The sequence below is a fragment of the Ursus arctos genome, unplaced genomic scaffold (assembly GCF_023065955.2).
Source record: "Ursus arctos isolate Adak ecotype North America unplaced genomic scaffold, UrsArc2.0 scaffold_18, whole genome shotgun sequence".
Lineage (NCBI taxonomy): Eukaryota > Metazoa > Chordata > Mammalia > Carnivora > Ursidae > Ursus > Ursus arctos.
This window is the reverse complement of record NW_026622852.1, coordinates 51394083-51418662: the sequence shown is the minus strand read 5'-3', so window position 1 is coordinate 51418662 and position 24580 is coordinate 51394083. Positions and strand designations below refer to the sequence as shown.

At 38.3% G+C, this 24580-nt stretch overlaps 1 protein-coding gene across 12 annotated transcripts in view; it reads left to right on the top strand.

Moving 5' to 3' along the window:
- MAPKAP1 (MAPK associated protein 1) overlaps positions 1-24580 on the top strand; it is a 237004-nt gene that overhangs the window by 31272 nt on the left and 181152 nt on the right. For 9 of the 12 annotated variants that reach the window (XM_044389603.3, XM_026513971.4, XM_057313761.1 and 6 more), the window contains 2 exons: positions 650-739; positions 12400-12548. In XM_044389603.3, the coding sequence (XP_044245538.1) occupies positions 650-739; positions 12400-12548 (239 nt within the window). The remainder of the gene's footprint in view (positions 1-649; positions 740-12399; positions 12549-24580) is intronic. The other 3 variants (XM_048222917.2, XM_026513965.3, XM_057313762.1) reach the window with 1 other exon arrangement.

Genomic DNA, 24580 nt, shown 5'->3' with positions numbered 1-24580 from the left:
TTTTTAATCCTTTCAGCATATCTTAAAATTTTGCATAAGAAAAATTATTCTTTTTAAGATTTGACTAATGTTACAAAGATACAAATCATTTATTTTACTACCTATAAACTGTTTCAGCCCACTGAAGAAAAGCTATGCTAATTTATATAGCTTTGACATTTTATAATTTTCATGATTTTTAGATAAAGGATTTTATATTTAAAACTTTAATAGTCTAGTCTGAGTTCATTTATCTTTAATTTTTGAAACGGGTAGAGTAATTCATAACAGTAATTTTATTCCTGTAATGTAATATTCACTTCAGTTCATTTGTGCATTAAAATTCCTTTAAGACCGTTATTAATGATTTATATAATGAAATGTCATATTAATCACAGAAGTTTTCACATTTTATTATTCTCTTCCATGTTAATACTATCTTTATGATCTCTATTAATGTTTTATATCCTCTAATTTCAATTATAAATCAAGAATATTTTCATGTTTTTGTTGGTATTTGCTTTTCAGGGGTGCCACCTTTAAAATTTTATGACTTTTTTCCTACATATGCAATATAAAACATCTTTATTCATATAAAGGTAGTTAATTATGTCTTTGTTTATAGTAAACTTTCATTGACAAACTTATAGTTATAATATTTCTTTTCAAGCTCAAAGATTAGAACGACTCCGAAAAGAGAGACAAAACCAGATCAAATGCAAAAATATTCAGTGGAAAGAAAGAAATTCTAAGCAATCAGGTAAATGGAAATAATTTTAATTGTTAATTTGAGATTTATATATTTAGTTTATATTATTAAATAAGAGCTTTTATTTTTAAATTCATCTTTTTAAATCCTCTGAGCAGATACTCTTGTGTTTTGAGCTTTGAATGCTTTCACTTGGGTGCCTTGGCCCTCCAAAGCCGTGTGGTCTTTAGGTCTCGTGTTTTTGGTCACTCTTCATTCTGGGTCACAGGAATTGGTGTGTGCAAGGCACATTTTGTACACTCTTATGCCAGTACCTTGTTCTTAGAGCCAGGGAATACCTATGGTTTGGATGGGCCTCTGGGTTATAGATTCCTCCTGGCAGTTCCAACCTAAGACTTTCCCTTGCCTCATTAGTGGCTGCAATAACAGTCTTTTTTGCATATACACTAATTCTTTTCCTTTAGCTTAACAAGCATTATGTTGCTGGTATTATCAGCATTTGTAGTCTGTGTTCATATTGTATGTGTAGTAAAAAGCTGGCCATATTACATATTTTTAAATCTTCAATCTCATCAAGAAAAGAAAACTTTAAAAAAATCAAAATAAAATGCTATTGAAGTATTTTCTAATGTTTATGTCATGTGTCCTACCTAGATTATCTCTTTTTTCTCCTTTCAAAGAAATGTCTGCACTCCATATCTTCTATGTCTTCCAGCACCTACTACCACCCTGGCACGTAATAGATGTCCAGTTAATTTTTGTTGCCTGACTCCATTGCTACATATTTATAAAACTAACAATATTAATGATTATATTGACATCAGCACCTACCTAGTGCTGTTCTAAGCACTTTATACACATTACCTCCAATGCAGTGATCTTATCAGGTATAGCTATTGCTGTTAACAGATGAGACAGAGACTCTAAGAGAGCTTTAACTTGCTAAAGTGATAAGCCCGGAAAGTGGTAGTGCAGTGGAGCCATATTTTGTATCTAGCTCTGTCTGCAGCTAAAGGCCAATCTCTTTCTGCTAAACCACACTATATAAAGTGGTTATTGCTTTCTCCTGCTGTGGTTGTAAACCCAGGTGTGCTCAATGGGAGTGATTTTCTTAATGATTGCTTCTAAATGACAACTGTGTGGAACCAGAAATCTCATTCACTTCTTTCTTGCATCTCATTTCTATGACTTTCTACAGTTCTCCTTGAATATCCATTTAGTTTTGCTCTTGATAACTTTAAAAATCTCTCTAGGCTGGCCTTTTCTGTTGATCCATTTAATACTTCTCTTTTGTATTTATCACAAACTGAAAACCTTTATATTGTTTATCTTGTCCACTTTCTTCAAATTTTTCATGTATCTAATGCCTTTTCTATTAATCTTTTCTTAATGAATATAGAGCCAGTTTATCTAAACTCATCTCTCCAGTTACCCTTTGTTTTGCCTTCTTCACTTCCTTATCTTAAAACAATTACAGATAAACAGGTTGAATAGAGCACCTCAGATATAACTGCATTAATCCCCTTTACAATGTGAGAAGTTCAACTTAAATTTTGATACATCTCCCACTTACTCCTTAAAGTCTAATCCACTTTAACCTGTTCAGTGTTTCACAGAATGTGCTAGAGAAATAAATAGCCTCCTTTTTGCTTCTATTTGGAGCCATAATGTTCATTATTTGTGTATACTTCTCTTTCCCTCAGTTTCTATCCCTCTTATTTCCCTTTCTCACAGATGTCAGTAATTGACCCTGTGATCTTACTGCTGGAAAAGCTCCTTCTTAATATACTTGTCCACTCTTGGAGCTGTTGACCTTGAGCCAGACCAGTGAACCTCATCAATGCACAGAGGAATGGTTTTGAATTCTCTGTTCAGCTGGGTTCCATCATTACCACTGGTTGGCACACTGGGTGTCCTGAAACGTGTTAAAAAAGTGGAGTCAGCAGTCCAGTAAACATCTACCTGGCAAACTGAGCAGCCACTGTCATATGTTTTCATACAACTCTCAAGCATATACTCTCTTTTGGCAAGAAATGTCACAGCCAGATCCTTTTGATCTTCATTGGGAATTTTGGTTGGGTAATCATTTATTCATTCCCTCATTCTTTTTCTGCTGTTTGCATTTTGCTAAAAATCCTTTCATCTGTTTTTCTGATTTTTTTATTTTATTGCCTACTAGAAAAATCATTATTATGAATGTGATGACCTCCTCTGGAATGTTTTTCTTCATCCCATCCAACCTTTAAGATACAGCAGAAATCCAATCCTTTCATAGAAAAGTTGGAAGGGATCTGAGAAGCTGCCTGGTCCATATCCTGAAGTTCTCTATGAACTTACTGAGCCATATGCCATGAGATCACATGATAAAGGGAATACCTTAGAGTAAGATCCGTGTAGTATTTCTGTAGCCAGAGCTGCATGGGTAAATGTGAAGGTGGTTATTGGAAGACAGCTTTGTCTGGAACAATGTCAAATCAAGCCCTGGCATATATATACATACACACACACACTCATATAAAATCTTAAAATATGTATACATATTTTAAGTAATCATTTATTTTTAAGTAATCTCTACATCCAACGGGGGACTCGAACTCATGACCCCAAGATCAAGAGTTGCGTGCTCTTCTGACTGAGCCAGCCCAGTGCCCCAAGCCTCGGTATTTTTAATTTTATTGTTTTGAAATGGTGTTGGTATATTCTTTACAAAATTTATTATTACTCTTATTCACTGCGTCATTTAACAAGCGTTTCTTCCATACCTTCTGTGTGTGCATAGTAATTCTGTGCTAAGTGCTTGGGGAATACATGATTCCTGCCCTCAAGAAGTTTGAAGTCTAGTGAGAAGCAGCAGCTAGTTACACATGAAGTTAAATAGTAACTCAAAAACAATGTAGTGTGTATCAATTATTTATGAATATTCCTGAAGTTTTCTTTATGTAACTTCTAGTATTGGTTTCTTAAAACAGCAGTTCCCAGATACAGTGACTGTGTAAAAATCAGAAATGCATCCAAAATGCATGTTTTAATGGCTTCCATATAAATTTCTAGCCCTACCTGTGGAATTCCTAATTTGAAAGATAGAGATCAGGGTCCTTAAATCTATATTTTTCAGAAGCTCCCTGGGTGATTATTTTGAGTATCCAGTGCTGGGGATCACGGGCATATGAGTATGCCAGTCCCTAAGTTTGCTGCCTCTTTGTGCAAATCCAGCAACTTAGCTGTCAATATTTTTGTATTATATGTGAGAAAACTGGAACCCAGAGGCTAAGTAACTTTTTCAAGTTACTTACTTACAAATAGTAAGTGGCGAAGCCAGAATTCTCCTGGCCAGTCCTACACCAGAGACTGTGGTCTTTCTACTTTCTCCCATTTTCCCATACTGTTGGCAGAAGGGAGCTGCTCCTGGAGTTTTGGGTATTGAGGAGGCTTTGTGTTCCCTTGTTCCTTTCCTCCTCTGTGTCAGCGATGGCTAGGGTTCAGGAAGGTTGCCAAGACCTCTATATTAAAAGAAAATTTCATTATAGGAAATCCGAAAGAAAATATAAAAATGAAAAAAGCTACCAATATTCTTACATTCAGAGGAACTGCTGTTGTTAACATTTTGATGTATTTTTTCTAGAATCTATTTATATAGGTATATATATTTTAAATATTCTAAACATACCTCTTATGATCTTTTTTGTATGTACAAATAGTGCATAAATGCAACGTCTTATCTCCATATTGTTCCTGCACTTTTACATTTCGTACTAAGGTTATTTCCAGATGTTTTGTATTTTGTGCTATCCTTAATTAGCATCTTCTTCCCCGTAACTTTCTTACTGCTCTTGTGAAGAAATCTATTGTCTTTATATATCTGTTTTGTATCCAGCAACTCACTGAATCCTTATTAGTTCTAATATGCATTCCCATCTTCCTGAATGCTATCGTATGTGCTTTCTCATAAGCCTGATGATAATTAAATTTCTAGGCTATTGTTTTTTCAGTTTTCTGTTTTTTGGGGACTTCCAACTGTTTATATTGGTTAGAACGCTTCAGCTGCAAATGACATAGAGCAAGTGAAGTTGAAGAGCAGCTTGAAGTTGAGCAGCTCAAGAAGTACAGCTGTGCCGTATGAATGGCTTGGAACCAGGAGGAAAGGCTCTCATTACCAGCCCCCATCTCATTTCTGCTTGTTTGTGCCCATTTGCTCTCTCCTTCCTCCCTCTCTTCTGCCTCCCTATCCCCGAAGCTATTTTTTCTACTTCTCCTCCGTAGTTAATCATTTAACATGTTTTTATTTAGCTCCTATAATATGCAAGGACAGCTAGGCCCTTGTAGGCCTAGCAGATACAGTAATGAACAAGACAAAGTCCCTGCCCTCATGGGTCTTGTGGGGGAGATGGACAGTAAACAAACCCAGTATTGTCAGAATGGATTAAGTGGCAAAGCAAAAAAATATATTCAGGTAAGGGGGATAAGGAATGCTAGGTAGGGAATTTTGCTATTTTATATATGGTGATCAGGGAAGGCCTCATTGGGAAGGTGATTCTTGAGCAGAGTTCCGAAGGAATGAGCCAGGCAAATACTGGAAAATGGGTGTCCAAAGATGAAGGAGAGTGAGTGCGAAGGTTCTCTGACACAAGTGTGCCTGATGTATCCAAAGAATAGCAAGGAAGGATGCTTATTGACTCGAGTAGAAAAGGGGAATAGTGGGCTCAGGGAGGTGGTGAGAGAGCTGATCATGGAGGATCTTGTAAGGAACTTAATTTTTACTCTGGGTAAGGTGATTTGATCTGAGTAGGGATGTGATTGATAAATTTACTCCCCCCGCCCCTGATTTAAATTTAAACAATTTTATTGTGGAAAATTTCAAACATATACAGAAACAGAGAGAATGGTATAATGAACCTCTGTATACCTATCACCCAGCTTCAGCAGTTATCAACATATGGCCAGTCTTGTGTCTTTTCTCCATTTGCCTCCCGTTCCCTCCAGATCTTCTTTTTAAGATTTTATTTATTTATTTAGAGCACACTCAACACGGAGTGGGCAGAGGGAGAGGGAGAGGTAGAATCTCAGGCAGGCTCCGAGCTGAGCTCAGAGCCCGACTTTGGGGCTCTATCCCATGACTCCAAGATCACGACCTGAGCTGAAATCAAAAGTCTGATGCTTAACCGACTGAGCCACCCAGGCATCCCCGCCAGATTAATTTTAAGCAAATCCCAGCTATAGTATACTTTCATACCTAAATACTTGTGTATTTTTTAATGTATAAGAAAACTGCAATACTACTATTCTCCAAAAACTTCGCAGAAATTCTTTGATATTAACAAATATTTCCCTGATTGTCTCAAATGTTCCTTTTTCTTTTGCCAGTTTGTTTGTTCAGGTCTAGATCTAAGGTCCACACACATTTGGTTGACATGTTCCATTTCCTTTTTAATCTATAGATTCTCCTTTACTTTTTTTCTTTGTAATTTATTCAAGGAACTGGGTCCTTTGTCCTATTGAATTTCCTACATTCTGGATTGTGCTAGTTGTATCTCTGTGGTCTCATTTAATATGTTTCTTTGCCCTCTTTATTTCCTGTAAACAGGGAATTGGATCTAAAACTTGCTAAGATTTGAAGTTTGATTTTTTGATAAGAATATTTTGTATATGCTGATCTATACTTCATATTGCATCATATTGGGAAATACGGAATGACTTCTTGTCTTTTTTGTGATGTTTGGATTGATGGTAGAATTAGGTGTTGTTCACCCATTATTAAGTTACTCCCAGCAGCTTTTCTTTTAATGGTTTTAGTGGTCATTGATGGGCTTTACCTAGATGAATTATTTCATTAGGAGTTGCAAAATAGTGATTCTAATTTTATTGGTCTTCTGGGGCGCCTGAGTAGTGCAGTTGTTAAGCGTCTGCCTTCGGCTCAGGGCATGATCCCAGCGTTCCAGGATCGAGTCCCACATCGGGCTCCTCTGCTGGGAGCCTGCTTCTTCCTCTCTCACTCCCCTGCTGTGTTCCCTCTCTCGCTGGCTGTCTCTCTGTCACATAAATAAATAAAATCTTAAAAAAATAATTTTATTGGTCTTCATATAAAGAACAACTTTTCCTAATCTATTATTTGGTTATTCTCAGATACAGTCCCTACAAGAAAGTCAGGATAAATGTTTGATTCTTACATATTTCCTTCTCCATATCTGGCCAGAATTGGCCATTTGTTTAGAGAGTCTTGGTTCTCTTTTAGTGATAAATGGCGTTGAAAGACCAAAACTTGAACTCAAGAGGTGCTCACTGGACTGGTTTTTTCCTTACAGGCCTTTCAGGGGGTAGAGCTCAGAAAAAGATAAATTTAAGAGCAAATACATTGTGAGTTAATGCTGTTAATTCCTATTTGAATTTAGGATTATAGAGTGTTTACTTTGATTTTATGTTTATGTATCTTTTCTCTTATGCTGAAAATCTTTGTTCCACAATAGAAATATCACCATCATTACTAACACTGTGATTACTAAAAAAAGTTTAAGATTTTTTTTTTTTTGCCCTTTGATATGTTCCATTAGGGAATGTACAGTCAAATTGCTGTGTGATAAAGTTACTTAAAATAATTTCTCTCTTTGTAGTTAAAATGCCAACTCAATATTACACTTAGGTTCGTTCATTTCATTTTGCTTTTATTTTTAGATTGTACTTCTAATTTTCTTTAATAACTAACTATATAAAACATTTATATGGTTCCAAAGTTGAATACATAAAACAAGGTAAAATCAGAGAAATCTAGTTTAAATTCCTGTCTCTTCTACTCTTCTTATAATCTATTTATTTATTTTATTTTATATATTTTTCTTTTTTCTTTTCTTTTTTTTTTTTGGAGAGAGAGAAAGGAGGGGTGGGGGGCAAAGGGGGAGAGAGAATTTTAAGCAAACTCCACGCCCAGCACAGAGCCTGACGTGGGGCTCCATCTTAGAATCCTGAGATCATGACCTGAGCCTAAGTCAAGTGTCAGACGTTTAACTGAATGAGTCACCCAGGTCCCCTAGGTAGTCAATTTGAAAAAGCTTTTGGTTTTTCTGTCCACTTAAATCTCTATGTAAGCATACTTATATTTTATATTTAATTTATATTCATATACCCCTCTTTTTTAGGTTACAGGTAGCATATTGTAGGGGCGCCTGGGTGGGTTAGTCGGTTAAGCTCCTGCCTTTGGCTCAGGTCATGATCTCTGGGTCCTCTGTGGGGCTCCCTGCTCAGTGGGGAGTCTGCTTCTCCTTCTCCCTCTTCTCCTCCCCCCTGCTTGTGCACACCTGCGCGTGCGCTCTCTCTCTCAAATAAATAAAATCTTTTTAAAAAAAGATAGCATACTATACACACTATTTTATGCAAAACTTTTTTTCACTTAGCAACACATTCTGGGAATTACTCTGGTGAATATAGAGATAGGCTTCGTTCCCTTTTACAGCTGCTTCATAGTACGCCATGATATGGATGTGCCATAGTTTAGCCAACCAGTCTCCTGTTGAAGAACATTTCATTGTTTTCAGGCTTTTGCTGTTGCAGATGGTACTGCAGTGAATAGCCTAATGCATGTGTTTTGTCTTACATTTTGTTTGTTTTCCCCAGTGTATCTAAGAATCCTAGAAGTGGTATTGTTGGGTCAAAGTGTACATATGTGATTTCCCTTGATATTGACAAATTCCCCTCCATAAGTGTTTTTCTATTTTGCATTCCTCTAATAATGTACAGAGTGTTATTGCCCCATAGCCATAAATTTTTAGATTTTGCCAACCTCATAGATGTGGAATGGGATCTCGGCATAGTTTTAATTTGCATATCCCTTATTATAAATGTTGTTGAGCATCTTTCCATTTGTTAAGAGCCATTGGAATATCTTTTTCTGTGGATATTTCATATTTTTTGTCCATTTTTCCATAGAGTTGTTGTTCAGTGTCTTCTCTACTTTTAGAATCTTTATATAGTAGGACTAATAACCTTTCTTCTTTGCCAGTTTATCATTTTTCTTTTTACTTGGCTAATTTTTTCCCCACACAAAAACGCTTTTATTTTATGTGTTCAGATTGATCAGTTTTCTTCTTATTGTGATGTTTATAACATTTCATTTTATTTATTTATTTTTAAGATTTTATTTATTTATTTGCGAGAGAGAGAGTGTGCGAGCACAAGCCAGGGGAGAGGCAGAGGGAGAAGCAGACTTCCCACTGAGTAGGGAGCCCAATGCGGGGTTCGATCCCAGGACCCTGGGATCATGACCTGAGCCAAAGGCAGATGCTTAACATCTGAGCCACCCAGGTGCCCCATATAACTTAACATTTTAAAAGACTCCTGTTGGCTGCTACGTTGAGAAGAGACTGGCAGGAGTAGGCCTGGCAGAGACAAGGGCAGAAACAAGATCAGTTTGAAGGTGGTGGTAGTAATCCAGTGTTGGTAGCTGTGGAAGCAGTTCTAATTATATTCTGAAATTTTTGTTGTTGGATAGGATGTTGGGTGTGAGAGAAAGAGAAGAGTGGAGATGACTGCCAAGTTTTTGGTCTAACATGATTCAGTTGCCATTAAGTAAGAAGAAGAGGCCTGTGGGAGGGACAGATTTGGGGGAAGATAAAAAGAGTTTGGTTATGGACATGTAAACTTTGAGACACCTATTGGACGTCCAAGTGGAGGTATCAAATAAAAAGTTGAATATGTGAGTCTAATTTTAGGGCGTGTTTAGGTCTATGAAAAATCATTTGGGAGCTATTAGCATGTAGAGGATATTTATTTAGGTTTTCCCTTTTTATTTTTTATTGAGGTATGCTTTCTATATTCTGAAATGTACAGATATTAAGTGTGTAGTTCAATGACTTGTGACAAACATATACACCTGTGTAATCCCAATCAAGTATAGAGCATTTGTGTATGCCAGAAAGTTCCCTCGTGCCTCTTTCTAGTCAGACTACTGCCAGAGGCAGCTGTTGTTCTGATTTATATTACCACAACTTAGTTTCTTCTCAAGTTGATAATATGTAAAACAGAAGGCTGGATGAAATCACCAAGGGTGTGACTGTAGATTGAGAAAAGAAAAGGTCCAAATACTATGACTTGGGGAATGCCAAAGATTTGGGGAGAAAATGAGGAATTGGCAAGGAAATTAAGAAAGAGTAACCTGAAAGATAGCATGAGAACCAGATAGAATGGAGTCCTGGAAACCAAGTGAAAAAGCTATATCAAAAAAGAGTGAGTGATGAACTGTTGGAAATGCTGTCACAAGGTCTTGAAAGATGAGGATTCAAAATTTACCAATAGATTTAGCAACAAGGGGATCATTGGTGACCTCAAAAACTGCTTTTGTGGAGTGGTGGGACCCGAGGGCTTCATTGGAGTGGATTTAAGGGAATGGGAGGAGAGGAACTGGGTAGCAAGAACGTAGTCATTTTCAGGAGCAGAAAAATGGTGTAGTAACTGGAAGGGAGTATAGGATCAAAGGAGGGTTTATATTGATTGATTGATTGATTGATTGGGAAAGATTTCTTTATTTGAGGGAGAGTGCCTTCACACAAGCAGGGGGAGAGGCAGAGAGAGAGGGAGAGAGAATCCTCAAGCAGACTTCCCGCCAGCGCAGAGCCCAACATGGGGCTCAGTCCCAGGACCCTGAGATCATGACCTGAGCCCACACCACGAGTCAGATGCTCAACCAACTGAGCCACCCAGGTGCCCCTCCGCCCTTTTTTTTTTTTTTTTTAATGAGCAGCATTTCAGTATCTTTGTGTGCTCATGCAACTAATCCAGTAAGAGGGAATGCTGAAAATGGGAGAGAATTGCTGGAGTGACAGACACCCTTGAGTCAGCAGGAAGTCAGCCCCTGAGTGCACAAAGGAGGGGCTGGCCTGAGGTAGGGGCCTAGGCAGTTCGTCCACAGTAGTAGGAGAGAAGGCCGGTAGAGGTGCAGGTGAGAACATGCAAAAGGTCTCTTGGTTGTTTCTGTTTTTCTGTGACATAGGATGAAGGAAAGAAGGAAGGGAGGGAGGGAGGGAGGGGAGGTGGGGGGAGGGAAGGGGAGGGTGTAAGAAATGTCAGAAGTCGAGGAAAGAGGTCTAAGTTTGAACTGGTCTGAGAATGGAATTATTAATATACATTCATCACTTCATTCCCAGCCTTACTGATAACAGTTGTGTAACTTTGGTAAGTTAATTATATTTGCTACACCTCAGTTTGTTCATGGAGTGAGGAGTAACCCATCTCTTAAGACCTTTGTGAGGACAAGTTGAGAAAACACCTAGCATTGTTCCCGACCCATAGTAGGTATTTAATAAAGGGTTATTCCTTTCCAAAGTGTAACAGTAAAACTGTTACAAGATTATGTGCAGAATAATACTTGTAATACTTAAAAATATTAAAAAATACCATGTAATCAAAAACTTTTTCAAATGTGCATTTAACATCGGTTGAGCTTATATATTCAGATTAGGAAACTGGATAGTCAGGAGCCACATTTTAAACAAGAATTAGATCCTTTTCTCCTGGTTTGCCACTTACATTTATAGGGACTCATTGGATTATTTGTCCCACTAGTTTGTTGAAAAGATGGTTTTAGTTACATTTTTTACAAGTTCTAAGTCACTATTTCAGAGTTCTGTTTGATCTAAGTTCAGTTTGGCAGTGCTCAAGAATGGAATGGGGTTGAACCTATTGCAGATTTTAAGATCTAGAATTGATTGATTTTAAAATTTAAGTATGAAAAATTTCTAATATTTACAAAAATGAAAAGTGTAATAAATCTCCATGTGCTTATCTAGCTACCACCTTAAATGATATTCAGATTAATATGGACACTTAAATGATCTTTGAGAAGATATGGAACTAACTTGCCTTGATTCACTAATGAGTGAGAGCTAAAGATTCTAATTTAATAATAATTTAATTTGGATTCCTTCAATCATTATTTTATTCATTGATTCATGCAACAAAATTTATTGAGGGTCAGTTTTGTTCATTAGTGCCTAATGGCTAAGAGCCTTGCCTGATTGCAAATCTCAGCTCTGCTACTTGCTAGCTGTGTTGCCTAAGGCTAATCAAAGTATTCTAAGCTTCAGTTTCCACATTGACAAAATTAAGATAATGCTAGTATCTACTGCATAGGCTTGTTATGAGGGGTAATTCAGATACATGGGCTTGCTCACTAATTGTTAACTGCTGATATTATAAATATCCTTTCTCCTTTTCCTCCTCCTCATCTTTGTCTTCCAGATTTTTTGCTGGGTGTCATTGGAGAGTATGAGAGGATTAAGATGTAGACCTTCACCTTGAAGAACTAGAATTCCAAAGTCCCACAGTATTAGAGCCAGGAGAGATTTTCAAGATTATCTAGTTCGGCAAGGCCAGAGAGCTTTAGTGAATTGTCCAGTATCACACATCTCTTAGTGGCAAAGCCAGGCCAAAGCTCAGGTCTTTTAACTGTGAATGCTCTTGTTACAGAATGGCTGCTCTGTTGGTTTGACGGTGCCCCACTCCTTAAGCCCCAGTCCTTCTAAATTGACAATCCTGCCCTGTTTTTCAGGACTTTCTGCATTTTCAATGCACAAACATCGAAGTATATGTGAGGCTTTTGCACGTATCAGACCTGAATATGCCCTGGACACTCTGTCCTTAAGATTCCAAGGAAGACTTGCTAGGGAAGGTGGACAACCTGTCTGTCTGTGTAATCACAAAGATGTTTTTACTTTCCTCTTTTATCACAGCCCAGGAGTTAAAGTCACTGTTTGAAAAAAAGTCCCTCAAAGAGAAACCTCCAAGTTCTGGAAAGCAGTCAATATTATCCGTACGACTAGAGCAGTGCCCTCTGCAGCTGAATAACCCGTTTAACGAGTATTCCAAGTTTGATGGCAAGGTAAGTAAAAATAAAACTTTATCTTTTTAAAAAAAACCTCTGTTGAGTGGAATTGTTTTTGTCAGTATTATTATTATTAGATTTAGGGTTTCAAAAACGACTCAAAGTAATTACAGAATGTTATTCACATCTTCATGACCGAGGACATAAAAAGGTCTGAATTTGGGCTTAATACTGTTTCCTCAGCAGTATGTTTGGGGGATTAAAACAAAAACAGTCTTGAGATATTTGTGTTTGTGTTTTTTTCCCCCTGTTCCATCTTCCAAGTATACTTGAGGGTTAATCAAGGCCCGATAGTGTTGGGAGAGCTCTGAAAGTGGTTCTGGGAGGCAGTTTGCATTGTTTTGGTCTGATTCTTTATTAAAACTGTAGAAATTGTTGAGGTTAGAGCTTCATTTCAGAATTCTAGGCTGTTGTTTTTATGTCTGTATTTCACTGTAGGGAATCTTGTTTTGACACTCGTTATGCGGGACGACTTTAGTTTTTTCTGTTTGTTCTAATAATTTGCAGTTTAAAAATTAAACATGTCTATTTTCCTCTTAGAAAAATGGCTACTATTTTAGGCAGAGTATAGTTCCAATTGCAGCACCCTCTCTCCCCACATTCCCTGCCTTCTGTGTCTCTGCGCGGAGCTGAGCTGGTCTTCTTTCAGGAGACAGTAGCAGTTGATTTTTATATTTATTGCCATTATATTTGCTGTCTGGCAGTGACTTGGGGGTGCTGAGTGATAGCGTGTTGCCTGGAGGGGTTGTATACAATTTGTCTTATTTTAACACCACTGCAATTAATAAGCATACAGGCTCTTTGCTTGTGTTTGCATTTTTTCATATTCAACTTCTGGTTATGTGCTGGTTCTGTCAGTTGTCATCTTTGAGCAAGGAGATGTTTTCTCTTGGAAACACTTTTACCTCATAAGGTTCAGCATGTTTTCGTATGTTTAAGGAAGCATATATGGCCGTGGGCAAGTGAGGTTAGTGATGTTGGTGGTAAAGGAGAGCCAACTAGAAACAAAATGTGTAAGTTATGTAAAGATACTAATATGCTCAGGAGTTGCCTCCAAAAAAATCTGAAAGGACTTTTAGTAAATGAGAGATTGTATTGCTGTAAAGCTTCTCTTTAGCTTGCCCCTGCCATGACTCCTGTTTCTTCTTGTGGAATGTAGCAAAGAGAAGGAAGGATCCCCCTAGGGGACAGGAATATCAGTCTCTGGAAAATGGAGAGTTAGACTGTAGGATTTTTTTTTTTAAATACTATAGTTGATTCATTTAGATATGTATGTGAATGTTATTATTGGAATTAGGTTACGTGGCTGGAATTTATTTGCTTCCGTTGTCTGATACCATCTCATTGTTTGAGGACATAATTGCTGGAATAATTACTATGTAAAAATACTTTGATGCCAACAAAATAGCACAGATCTTTTAAAATATTATGTCCTAGAATTCTTATTATACCATCAGATTTCATTTTATAAATTACTTAGCTTTGGATTTGACAGAAAGTTGTAAGGTGTCCTTGGTATATATCTAACTTTCGAAGTGCCTGGGAGAAATTAAAAAAAAAAATGTGAAGAAGCCATTCTCTCGGTCACAAAGGAATTATTTTTGCTAGATGTGTTTACACTTAAGGCTCTCCATGCTTTTGTCGTATCAAATCTATTTGTAATCAGCAAAGGATATGTGCATGAAGCAGTCACCGTTACACTTTGATTAAGAAAGATTTATATATCGATAAGTCTATCCCATGATGTGATGCTATTTTATTATTATCCTCCATATTACAAATGCTAAAATACAATTAAACTCTTGTTCTCATCTATTATTTAATATTGATGCGTTTGGCAGATATGTAATGAAAGTGGCTAATATTTGAAGGATATTGTACTGTACATATTAAATTAGTCTTTCTTTATCTTTGTGAAATGCATCAATATGATATTCAATGACATCTCAATGATTAATAGAGAATTATACTTGAGTCAAGCCTTTTTGTAACCTAGAAATTAAAATGACTATTCAAATAACACCTCAAAATGATCAAATTAGCATTTTGTGATTGCATAATAATGGGATTGTAGTAGTTATAACAGCACCATGGCTGCCTCTAGAGTTAAGATCATGTCAACCCCTTGATAATAAAGCCTTTTCTGTGAGAGTCGACTTTAATAATTTCCAGATTGATTCTTCCCATAAATCATTTGACGTTCAGCACTAAATTTTTGTTACTGTTGTAACTTAAAATTATTTTATTTTTATTCAGCTCATATTTAAGAAGTGAAATGAGTGTCCTGTTTTAATGATTCACCATCTTGTCATTGAACTCCATGCTTTTTGCCTCAAATATAAGGGTTTTTCATGGACTTTGATAGGCCCATTTTTTTTCCTGCAAAGGTTTGTTAAAGCCACTAAAATATGTACAGTTTTTTTTCCCTTACAAATATTCACAATGCTTTTCTTGGGAATAACGCTTGCCTTATTTACATAATTAACTGAGTTGCTTAGGTCTCTTGGGCAAATGGTACATAATTGGGGAGAGAAGGGGACAGAGAAGAGTTTGGGGTCTAATTAAATATGCTAAAAAACTACTTAATTATGTATTTCCTCAAGAGACTGCCTGCTGTGAAATCCTCCTTAAGAATAAACTAGCCTTAGATTTTAAAAAAGGATTTTGTTTTTGGTGTGGCTTTACAATTACATTGTAGGTGAGCCAGGATGGCTAGTGTCTGTAATGGTTTGTGCAAACTGGATTGTTGTTGGTTTTAGTGATTCTGAGGGTGAGCATCTTTTAGCTATTGTGCTAAATTAAAACGAATACTTTCAAATAATTTGTGGTTCCTGTAGCAGGTTAATAATTTCATTTTTAAAAGTTGTGATTGATTAATAATTTCTTAGAGGCATACAGTTGAGAGAGAAAGGCTGTGCTTAGGCATGTGCTTTGTTGTGATTTTAAAATTTTTTTGGATCTGGTTTATTATTATGTTTACATTATCTCTTTTGGAAATTGGCGATGCTATCTGTGACCTGTTTTAGATTCATTGATCATTAGTAACTCTGTTTACTGATCATTTGAAAAAAGTCCAAAATAGATTGCAAGTGGTTTTAGGGAATGCTTGGTCACCCAAGGCAAAACTAGGCTCAGCCATCTGCCTGCATTTTTGGGGCTTGTTGAAAACAGGGCCTCAAATAGCCTAATTAACAAAATCTCTGTTCTAAAGATTGAGATAATCAGAAAACTTCTTGTGACAGTCCTGATTTCACCATATGTGGGATATGTTGGGTGTGACAAGGAGTTGCTTTGAGGTGATGACGGAGTGGGCTCTACTGGTAAGTGAACACTCACTCAGCACTTATTTAAGTATCCCCAGATATGTGGATTTCTGCCCTTTCTACCTGTTTCAAATGAGGTCATGTTTTTGCAAGTATCTAACCCTTTCCATTCCATGCCTTATCACTTACTTGAGAAACTTTTGCTGGTACATCACCACTGTTCTGGTTAACTGAGTTTGCAAATACTATCATCGTTAGTAGACCGAATTTTATTTTATTTATTTATTTTAAAAAAGAGTTTATTTATTTACTTGAGAGGGAGAGCAGGTAAGAGAGAGAGAGCATGGAGGGGGCAGAGGGAGAGGGAGAAGCGGACTCCCTTCTGAGCAGGGAGCCCAATTTGGGGCTCAATCCCAGGATCCTGGGATCATGTCCTGAGCCGAAGGCAGATGCTTAACTGACAACAGCCAGGAGCCCCTTATTTTATTTTTTTAAGTAGGCTCTGTGCCCAGCTTGGAGCCCAGTGCAGGGCTTGAACTCTCAACCCTGAGATCAAGACCTGAGCCAAGATCAAAAGTCAGCAGCTTAACCAACTGAGCCATCCAGACACCCCCATTAGAATTTTAAATACTCATTTCCTGTCAGTATATTTACTAACAAAGAAATGATATTGATTATCAGTTGTGACATCTCGGTCAGGTTTTCCATCTCTCCAAACCTCAGTTTCTTTACCTATTAAAGAAATGAGAGTTCCTTCCTCACAAGGTGGATGAGACCATCAAATAGGATAATAGTAGGATAGAGCACCTAGCACAGTGAGCAGCAGTGTAATTTACTTTGTAAGCAGTGTAGTTTACTTTGTGACCAGTTTTGTAGTAAGACCCGAGTTTGAATCCTCACTCTCTATCTCTTAACAGTGTGACCTCAGGCTAGTTGCTTAACCTCATGAAGCTCCAGTCCTCATATGTGCGTTGAGATGATGATAATGTATCTTTCTCATGAGGATTAACTGAGATAAGGTCTGTTTACCAAGACATGTAGCACATAATAGGAAGCACTGAACAAATATCCCACTTCTGCCCCTCTCTGTGAAGGATAAGGGCCAGTGATGCTGTCCCTTCTATGTACTTCATTAGATTATTGACAGGATTGAGAGAGAGGAAATGTGTTCTTGAAACCAGGAGTTTACAATAGCATCGTTAAACAAGATGTGCAGGAGACTGGGTGAAGGTCTATCTGAAGTCCAGTGAGTCCAATGAGGTTTTGTTCTTCAACTTTAAAAAGGAAGATGGAGTCAAGTAATTACTCCCCCCCCCCCTTTTTTTTTGGCTGTGATTTTTTTTTAAACATCATAGGAGAAGGTAGTTCAGTATTAGTCATTGTTTGACAGTTTACTAAAATTTTAAATATTTATTTGACTTAGCTAAATTCTACTCTAAATATAAGGAGAATGTTTGCCTTAACAAGTACTTAAAAAAGCAGAACCCGTTCTTGTTCATATAGACAACTGTGACTTTGATTGTGTTAACTTATTAGAAAGTAACCATTTCTCTGTTAGAAACTGTTTTAACCGAAGCTGCAGAGAGCATGGGGGAAGGGATAATTCATGAGTGCTAATTGCTTGGCTGTTAATTTTCATAAGTGTTGATAGAAGCAGTTCCTTAAATTAAACTTTGTTTAAAATGTATCAGGGGAAATATTCCACAATGTCGAGCCTGAAGTGAAAATTAATATGAATGCTGTGGCAATTAACACATACTGGTTAATAGCTTTTAGCAGCATTTTGGGATGATAGTCCTTAAATACATTTTTGCATGCTGCTCTTGTTTCAGCATTGTTCCAGTCTATGTCTGGATAATTATGAACAAATGTTTTCTACAATCATTGGCATTAAATAGCTCTCTTCAAAGAAAGTCACTTAAAACTTCGCAGAGAAGCATGAAGCCACTAAGAAATGTGGCAAACTCAGAAAAGGTCAGCGAATTGAAATTATGTTTAAAACATTTGCCTCGAGAGGAAAATGCTCCTCATGTGAACTTGGAATATTTGCTATTATAATGGGAATGGCCCCCTCTAATATGTTAAGCAACTTTAGTTCAAGGTCTCTTTCCAAAAAATTATAACCTGGATTTTATTACTGGTTATGTTTCTAGACAGCAGCTTTTGCTTAGGGCTGCCTAAGCTGAGGTGTGGTCTTGAGCCAAAGAGCCTTCTGGCTTTTGAGTTTTTCTTTCTTTTCTACCCCTCAAGTTGACCAGCCCCTACCCTTTCGATGAAAGTGCTCTGTGGTTCACTTTCTTAGTGTCCATCCAGAGACAATCTAAGAGTGTTTTGAATTAGGGCATTTTGAATTAGATGCTATATGTCCCACTCTAACATTTGCTTCTTCTTTTTTTTTTTTTTAGGATTTTATTTATTTATTCGACAGAGATAGAGACAGCCAGCGAGAGAGGGAACACAAGCAGGGGGAGTGGGAGAGGAAGAAGCAGGCTCATAGCAGAGGAGCCCGATGTGGGGCTCGATCCCAGAACGCTGGGATCACGCCCTGAGCCGAAGGCAGGCGCTTAACCGCTGTGCCACCCAGGCGCCCCCATTTGCTTCTTTTTACATACGTTTTTCTTTTTTTTATTTAAGATTTTATTTATTTATCTGAGAGAGAGAAAGGGAGAGAGAGAGAGCAAGAGAACACAAGGGGGAGCGACAGGCTCTCCGCTAAGCAGGGAGCCCGATGCGAGGCTTGATTCCAGGACCCCAGAATCATGACCTGAGCTGAAGGCATACACTTAACCCACTGAGCCACCCAGGAGCCCCTTTACATACCTTTTTAATAAAGGATAGTAAGTCCCAACATCATTTTACCATTTATTCTCTCAGCATCTTATCCATAACTGTATTTTGTTAGTTTTCTTTTTCACAGACCAGTTTTTATTAGTCTGTTCTATTTCTTTCTTTTTTTTTTTTGTAAGATTTTGTTTATTTATTTGAGAAAGAGAGAGACAGGGAGAGAGCATGAGCAAGGGAGAGAGGGAGAAGTAGACTCCCTGCTGAGCAGGGAGCCTGATGTGGGGCTCAATCCCAGGACCCTGGGATCATAACCAGAGCCGAAAACAAATACTCAACCGACTGAGCCCTCCCAGGCACCCAGTCTGTTCTATTTCTAAAGGAAGATATTAGATATTCACTACCTCTTTACACATTATTGTATACTAATAGAAGTACCAAATTCATTATTTTAAAAGCATCTTTTTAAAAAAAAAAAAGATTTTATTTATTTATTTGACAGAGAGACAGCCAGCGAAAGAGGGAACACAAGCAGGGGGAGTGGGAGAGGAAGAAACAGGCTCTCAGCAGAGGAGCCTGATGTGGGGCTCGATCCCAGAACGCTGGGATCACGCCCTGAGCTGAAGGCAGACGCTTAACGACTGAGCCACCCAGGCACCCCTAAAAGCATCTTTTAATGAGATTATTTCCCCCTTACCATTGTATCAGTGCATTTCTCTTCCTTTTGCTTGACATTATACTAAAAATCCCAAGGAGAGACTTTAGGATTCTGTCTGGGTGGTATTCAAAATGAGTTAAACAGGAATCTTACAATGAAAGACAGTGTTTTTAGCATTCGACTCTGCACTTAAATTCTGAAGACTGAGTTCTTAAAACTAGCTCCCTCCATTCCGAACTCTTTCTGTCCAGGCCTTGTTTCTGCCAGTCTTTAGGGGCTTCCTCTGATTGTGGAGTAATCTTCTAGAAATTCCTGTCAGAGGTAGAATTGACCATTGGTTTTAGAGGCTTTTCAAAGGAAGGCAGAATTTTGTGGTAGAAAGAACATATTTGTCAGGCTTGAATTAGAATTCCAGCTTTGCCATTTACTTGCTGGGTGTTATAAGGCAAATCACTTTACCTCTTTTTTTTTTTTTTTTAAGATGTATTTATTTATAAAGAGAGGGAGAGAGCACAAGCAAGAGGGGCAGAGGGAGAGAGAATCCCAGGCAGACTCCACACTGAGTATGGAGCCCGACGTGGGGCTCTATCCAAGGACTCTGAGATCATAACCTGAGCCAAAACCAAGAGTTGGATGCCCAACTGATTGTGCCACCCAGGCGCCCCTCACTTTACCTCTTGGAGCCTGTTTTCATATGTACAAAATGAAGTTAATGCTATCTTTAAATGTTGGCGCAAGGATTTAATGAAAATGGGAAATGCATACATAACAAAGTGCCTGGTGCATGACCAGTGCTAAAGGGTTTATTAGTTTCCTTTCATTTTACCACAGTGCCATTCGTTTGCTTCATAGTTAGGGAGGGCCTACCAGGTACCAGACACTGGTAAATAGAATCTGGATTCAGTGGTGAGCAAAAACATAACCTGGTTTCTGACCTCATGCAACTTTTTCTCTTGACTGGAAGATAGATATTATGTATGAATGCAAAATTGCCATCATAGTATAATCACAACTAATTAATTACTAAGTACCAGGGAGAGGTAATTGGGGCCTTCTGAGCATTATCATAGGGGCATCTGACCTACTCTAAGGGGTCAGGGATGGTATCCCTGTGAAGGTGACTCCTGATCTGAGAGCTGAGGGATGAGTAAGAGCTAACTAGGTGGAGGAGGAGGAGAAAGGACGAACAGAGGGCCTGAGGCACGGGGCAGCTTGGCAGTTTTGAGGAACTAAAAGAAGGGTGTGTCACTGGGGACTCAAGGGTGAGGTACAGTGTGGTACCAGGTAAAGCTGCAGGGGCAGACCATATAGGTCTGGTGGAATTGTCCTCTTTAAGAGTATTGGCAGGCCTTTGACAAGTTTAAATGAGGAGGTAAGGTGAATCAGTTTGTGTTTTGAAAAGATCTGAAGGAAATACACCAGAGAAGGATTTGTGAGACCAGAGAGACCCATCAAGAAACTTTTTGCGGTGGTCCAGTTGGGAGAGATGGTAACTTGGGCTTACTTATTGGTGATGTAGAAGGAGTGGATGAATTCAAGAGATATTTAGTAAGTAAAAGTGGTAGGACTTGATGATAGATTACATGTTAAGGAATAGGGGAGAGAAGGGTTTCAAGGACGATATCCTGATCTGATTCTGGCCTGTAGGACTGATGGATGATGGTTCCATCCCTGAATTAGGAAGCACCAACAGGCACCTCGGTAGCTTAGTCGGTTAAGTGTCTGACTCTTGATCTCAACTCAGGTCTTGATCTCAGGGTCGTTAGTTCCAGCCCTGTGTTGGGCTCCATGGGTATGGAGCCTACTTAAAAAGGGGGGGGGGGACCGAAAGAGGGCCGACGATGAGGCAAGATGTTAACCTTCATGAGCTGGTTTGGGCCTGATGACTGCAGATCACAACTTCTTACCACATCCTTGAAGACACTACACAGTTTTGGTGGGGTGAGGGGTATGTGGCGTACCGTGTTTGTTTGGTTTGTATTCGGGGCATCTGAGGCAGGGGTCTCTGAGGTGAGAGTGGGCTGGGAGCCAGGAGCCTCTTCTTTGTTCCCACTTCACAGACAGCTTTGGAACTCTGGCTAAGGAATTGCTCTGGAAGTTGTTCACCTCTTCTCTGAAACAGGTTGTACTTTCAGATGCCCAACCCAGTTCACCAGGCTGTTAAGAGGAGAAAATGAGAGAGTAATTTTAGATGAGGCAGATGTCAGGTGTCATTTAAGAAAATATATTGGTTGTAATTCTTGGAGGTTAGAGGATTAAGAGGTAAAACATGGACATGTTTTTATTATAACAAGATTACTGTTGTAGTACTGTCTTCTTCCTAGCTAATTAATTACCAGATTAGTAGATGAAATCTGGTTGGAATGTATATCAAGCACTAAGGTTCCAGGAGAAACCTAGGAGACAGTCCTTGTAGGTGTGGTGAGGCTAGGCATGGTGGGATTTTATACTCAGTGACCTCATATGGGGCACATTGCTCCGTATAATTTGCAGTGAAGAGATTTCCTTGTCCTTCAAAGTACTAGGCCCTGATTTCACTGTCTTGAAGAGAACTATGCAGAGAAATCAAATGACAGCCTAGGATCGCTCAGCTGGGCATAGAATCTAAGTGTTCTTATTCTCAGAGATTTTTATTTTCATTCTTAATGCCATTCATATTTACAAAATGGAAACTCGAGTTCTAAAAAACCACGTGGTAGAAAGAACCCAGGTGTGGAATCAAAAGATGTGGGCTTTTGCCCTGGTCATGCCATGGGGCCTGAGACAAGTCACCTCCCACCTTCCACCTCAGTTTCTGCCTGTTTAGAATGAGGAACCTAGCTTGGATGACCTCTTGGATTCCTTTTGGCTTTAAGGTTCCATCGTTTTGTGATTGTGGAGGTGATTGACATCAGTGACATGTAAGTTATAAATGGGAAAACTTGAACTTTTGAAGTTTGATCTTTTACATGTATGTTGGTACTTTCCTCTTTTAATTGATCGTAACAAAGCTGTGATGTAGGGAGTGTTACCTCCATTTTACAGCTGAGGACACTGAGGCTCAGAAAGAGAAAGTGATGTGCTCAGGGATGCCCCACCAGTATGTGGCAGAGCGGGGGTCCAACTCCCTTTTCTTTATTCGAGTACCACAGCTGTTTTTCCTGCACTCTTTTACAGCCATTGTTACGGAGGAAACAAAAAACACTTAATAATTGAAAAAATTTTAAATTTAAAAGCAAAAGGATTTTCCCTTTTCCAGTGCACTTGAAATCTGACAGACTGTTTTGGATCTTGTCAGTTGTGTCTGTTGGGTAAGTTACTGCATCTTGTAAGCCTCAATTTTCTTACATGTAAAAAAAGAGATGAGATACTGGGGCTGGGGAAAGGTGCAGTGCTTTATACGTAGATTGTAGTGTGTGTCCCACAAATGCTTTTTTATTTCCACTGCCCTTCCTGGTGTGCAGAGTGGATTCATTTGTCTATCCAGGCAAGAAATTATTACTAAGCATCTATACTGTACTGGTTCATTTCAAATGTTTATTACATACAGGCTCTGTGCTAGGCACTGATAAATAAGAACTAACTGCCCTGGAGGAATTTGAAGGTAAGAGTGGCCATATGGCCAACAAGTGGAGTAATCACACTTCACAGTCAGGGTTGTGCCCTGTGCTGGCGACTGTGACAGTGGTCCATGACATCAGGTGCATGAAGCAGATGAAGAGACCCATGGACAACTAACTGTCGAGTAAATGTGATGGGTAGTGTAGTAGAGACCGTGGGAGTGTGGAGGCACCAATGATGTTCATCTAGTTTTTTATCATAGGTGGGTTTGTCTGAACCTTGATTATACTAATTCCTAGACAGCAGAGACTTAACTTCGGTCACTCTTATTATGAAGCCCAGCATGGCACTCTCCACACATAAATGTGGAAGTTTTTTTAAATGGCAGTGATGAATTTCAAATGTCATTACTCTTTGAGGATTGCAACTACATGGCAGTATCATAAGAGCTGTGTTTTATTAATATCTCCACTCCTTTCTGTTAAATTGAAGTTTTAACACCTAGACAAAGATACATGTAAGAAAGTAAGTTTAGGAAATTTGCAAAATATGCTACTATGCAACCAAAGATTAAATTGATTTGTTATATGTGCATTTAGCTACAATTCATTTTAATTGTCTGTATGAAGTTAAAAAGTATTAGTGTCAGATAAAGATTCATCACCAGAGCGTGATTTAAGGCTGGTGCTGGAGAACGCAGGCATGTGTTCCGGCAGATGTTTGTATAAGGCGCTGTCTTTCCTGACAGCAGTTAAAAAGTATGGTTATAGTAATCAAATTGTGGTGCAGCGACTCAGAGGCTAGGGCCAGATTGAATTAAAATAGATATAAGATTTATGAATAGCAATAGCTGTGATAAAATTTCACTGCCTTCTTCAACAGGAAGGACTTTTTCCACAGTGGAAAGAAGAAAATCTAATAACCACTTTCCTAAAACTGTGGTTTTGCTGACTTTCATTTTCCCTTCCTAATTATAACATCAAAACAATAACTTGTTGGGCTTTTTTCAGCTATGGTAGCCTTTTTTTTTTTCCTGTCTTATTAAGTGCACAGCATTCAAGCAAAGGATTTTTTATGATATTGTTTTAGCTTAGAAACAAAATTCATGTAAATCTAGCCGAAAGGATTTAAACTCCTTTTTATGTAAAGTTTTTATCATTATCACCATTAACTATATTTTATTGGGTTCCTATTTTGTATCAGGTCCTGTAGTGGACCCTTGTCACCTCTCACAACATGCCTGTATATGGATATTATTACTGTTGTCCAGGTAAGGAAACTAAAGCTTTATAGAAAGAATAAATGATGCCTGGGATTTGAACCCAAATGCGTGAGACTTCACAGCCTCTTTCTTTACTGCCTTATATTAGTTTTTAATTTATTCTTCCACAAAAATTTATGATGCTAAGATCTCTAGTCTTTTTATTTCCCCAAAGGCTTTGAGGTGGTTCTCAATATTGACACAGGACAAGCATTTCTTTAATATTCATGATGTATATATTTTAAAATATAATAGAGGATTTCTGTAAGTAAGATGTGAAGTAAGATGTTGGGAGCCCATTTTTGTTTAAAATTATACCTCCTGGGGTGCCTGGGTGGCTCAGTCGTTAAGCATCCGCCTTCAGCTCAGGCATGATCCCAGGGTCCTGGGATCGAGCCCGGCATCAGGCCCCCTGCTCAGCGGGAAGCCTGCTTCTCCCTCTCTCACGCCCCCTGCTTGTGTTCCCTCTCTCTCTGTGTCTCTCTGTCAAATAAATAAAATCTTAAAAAAAAAATAAATAAAATTA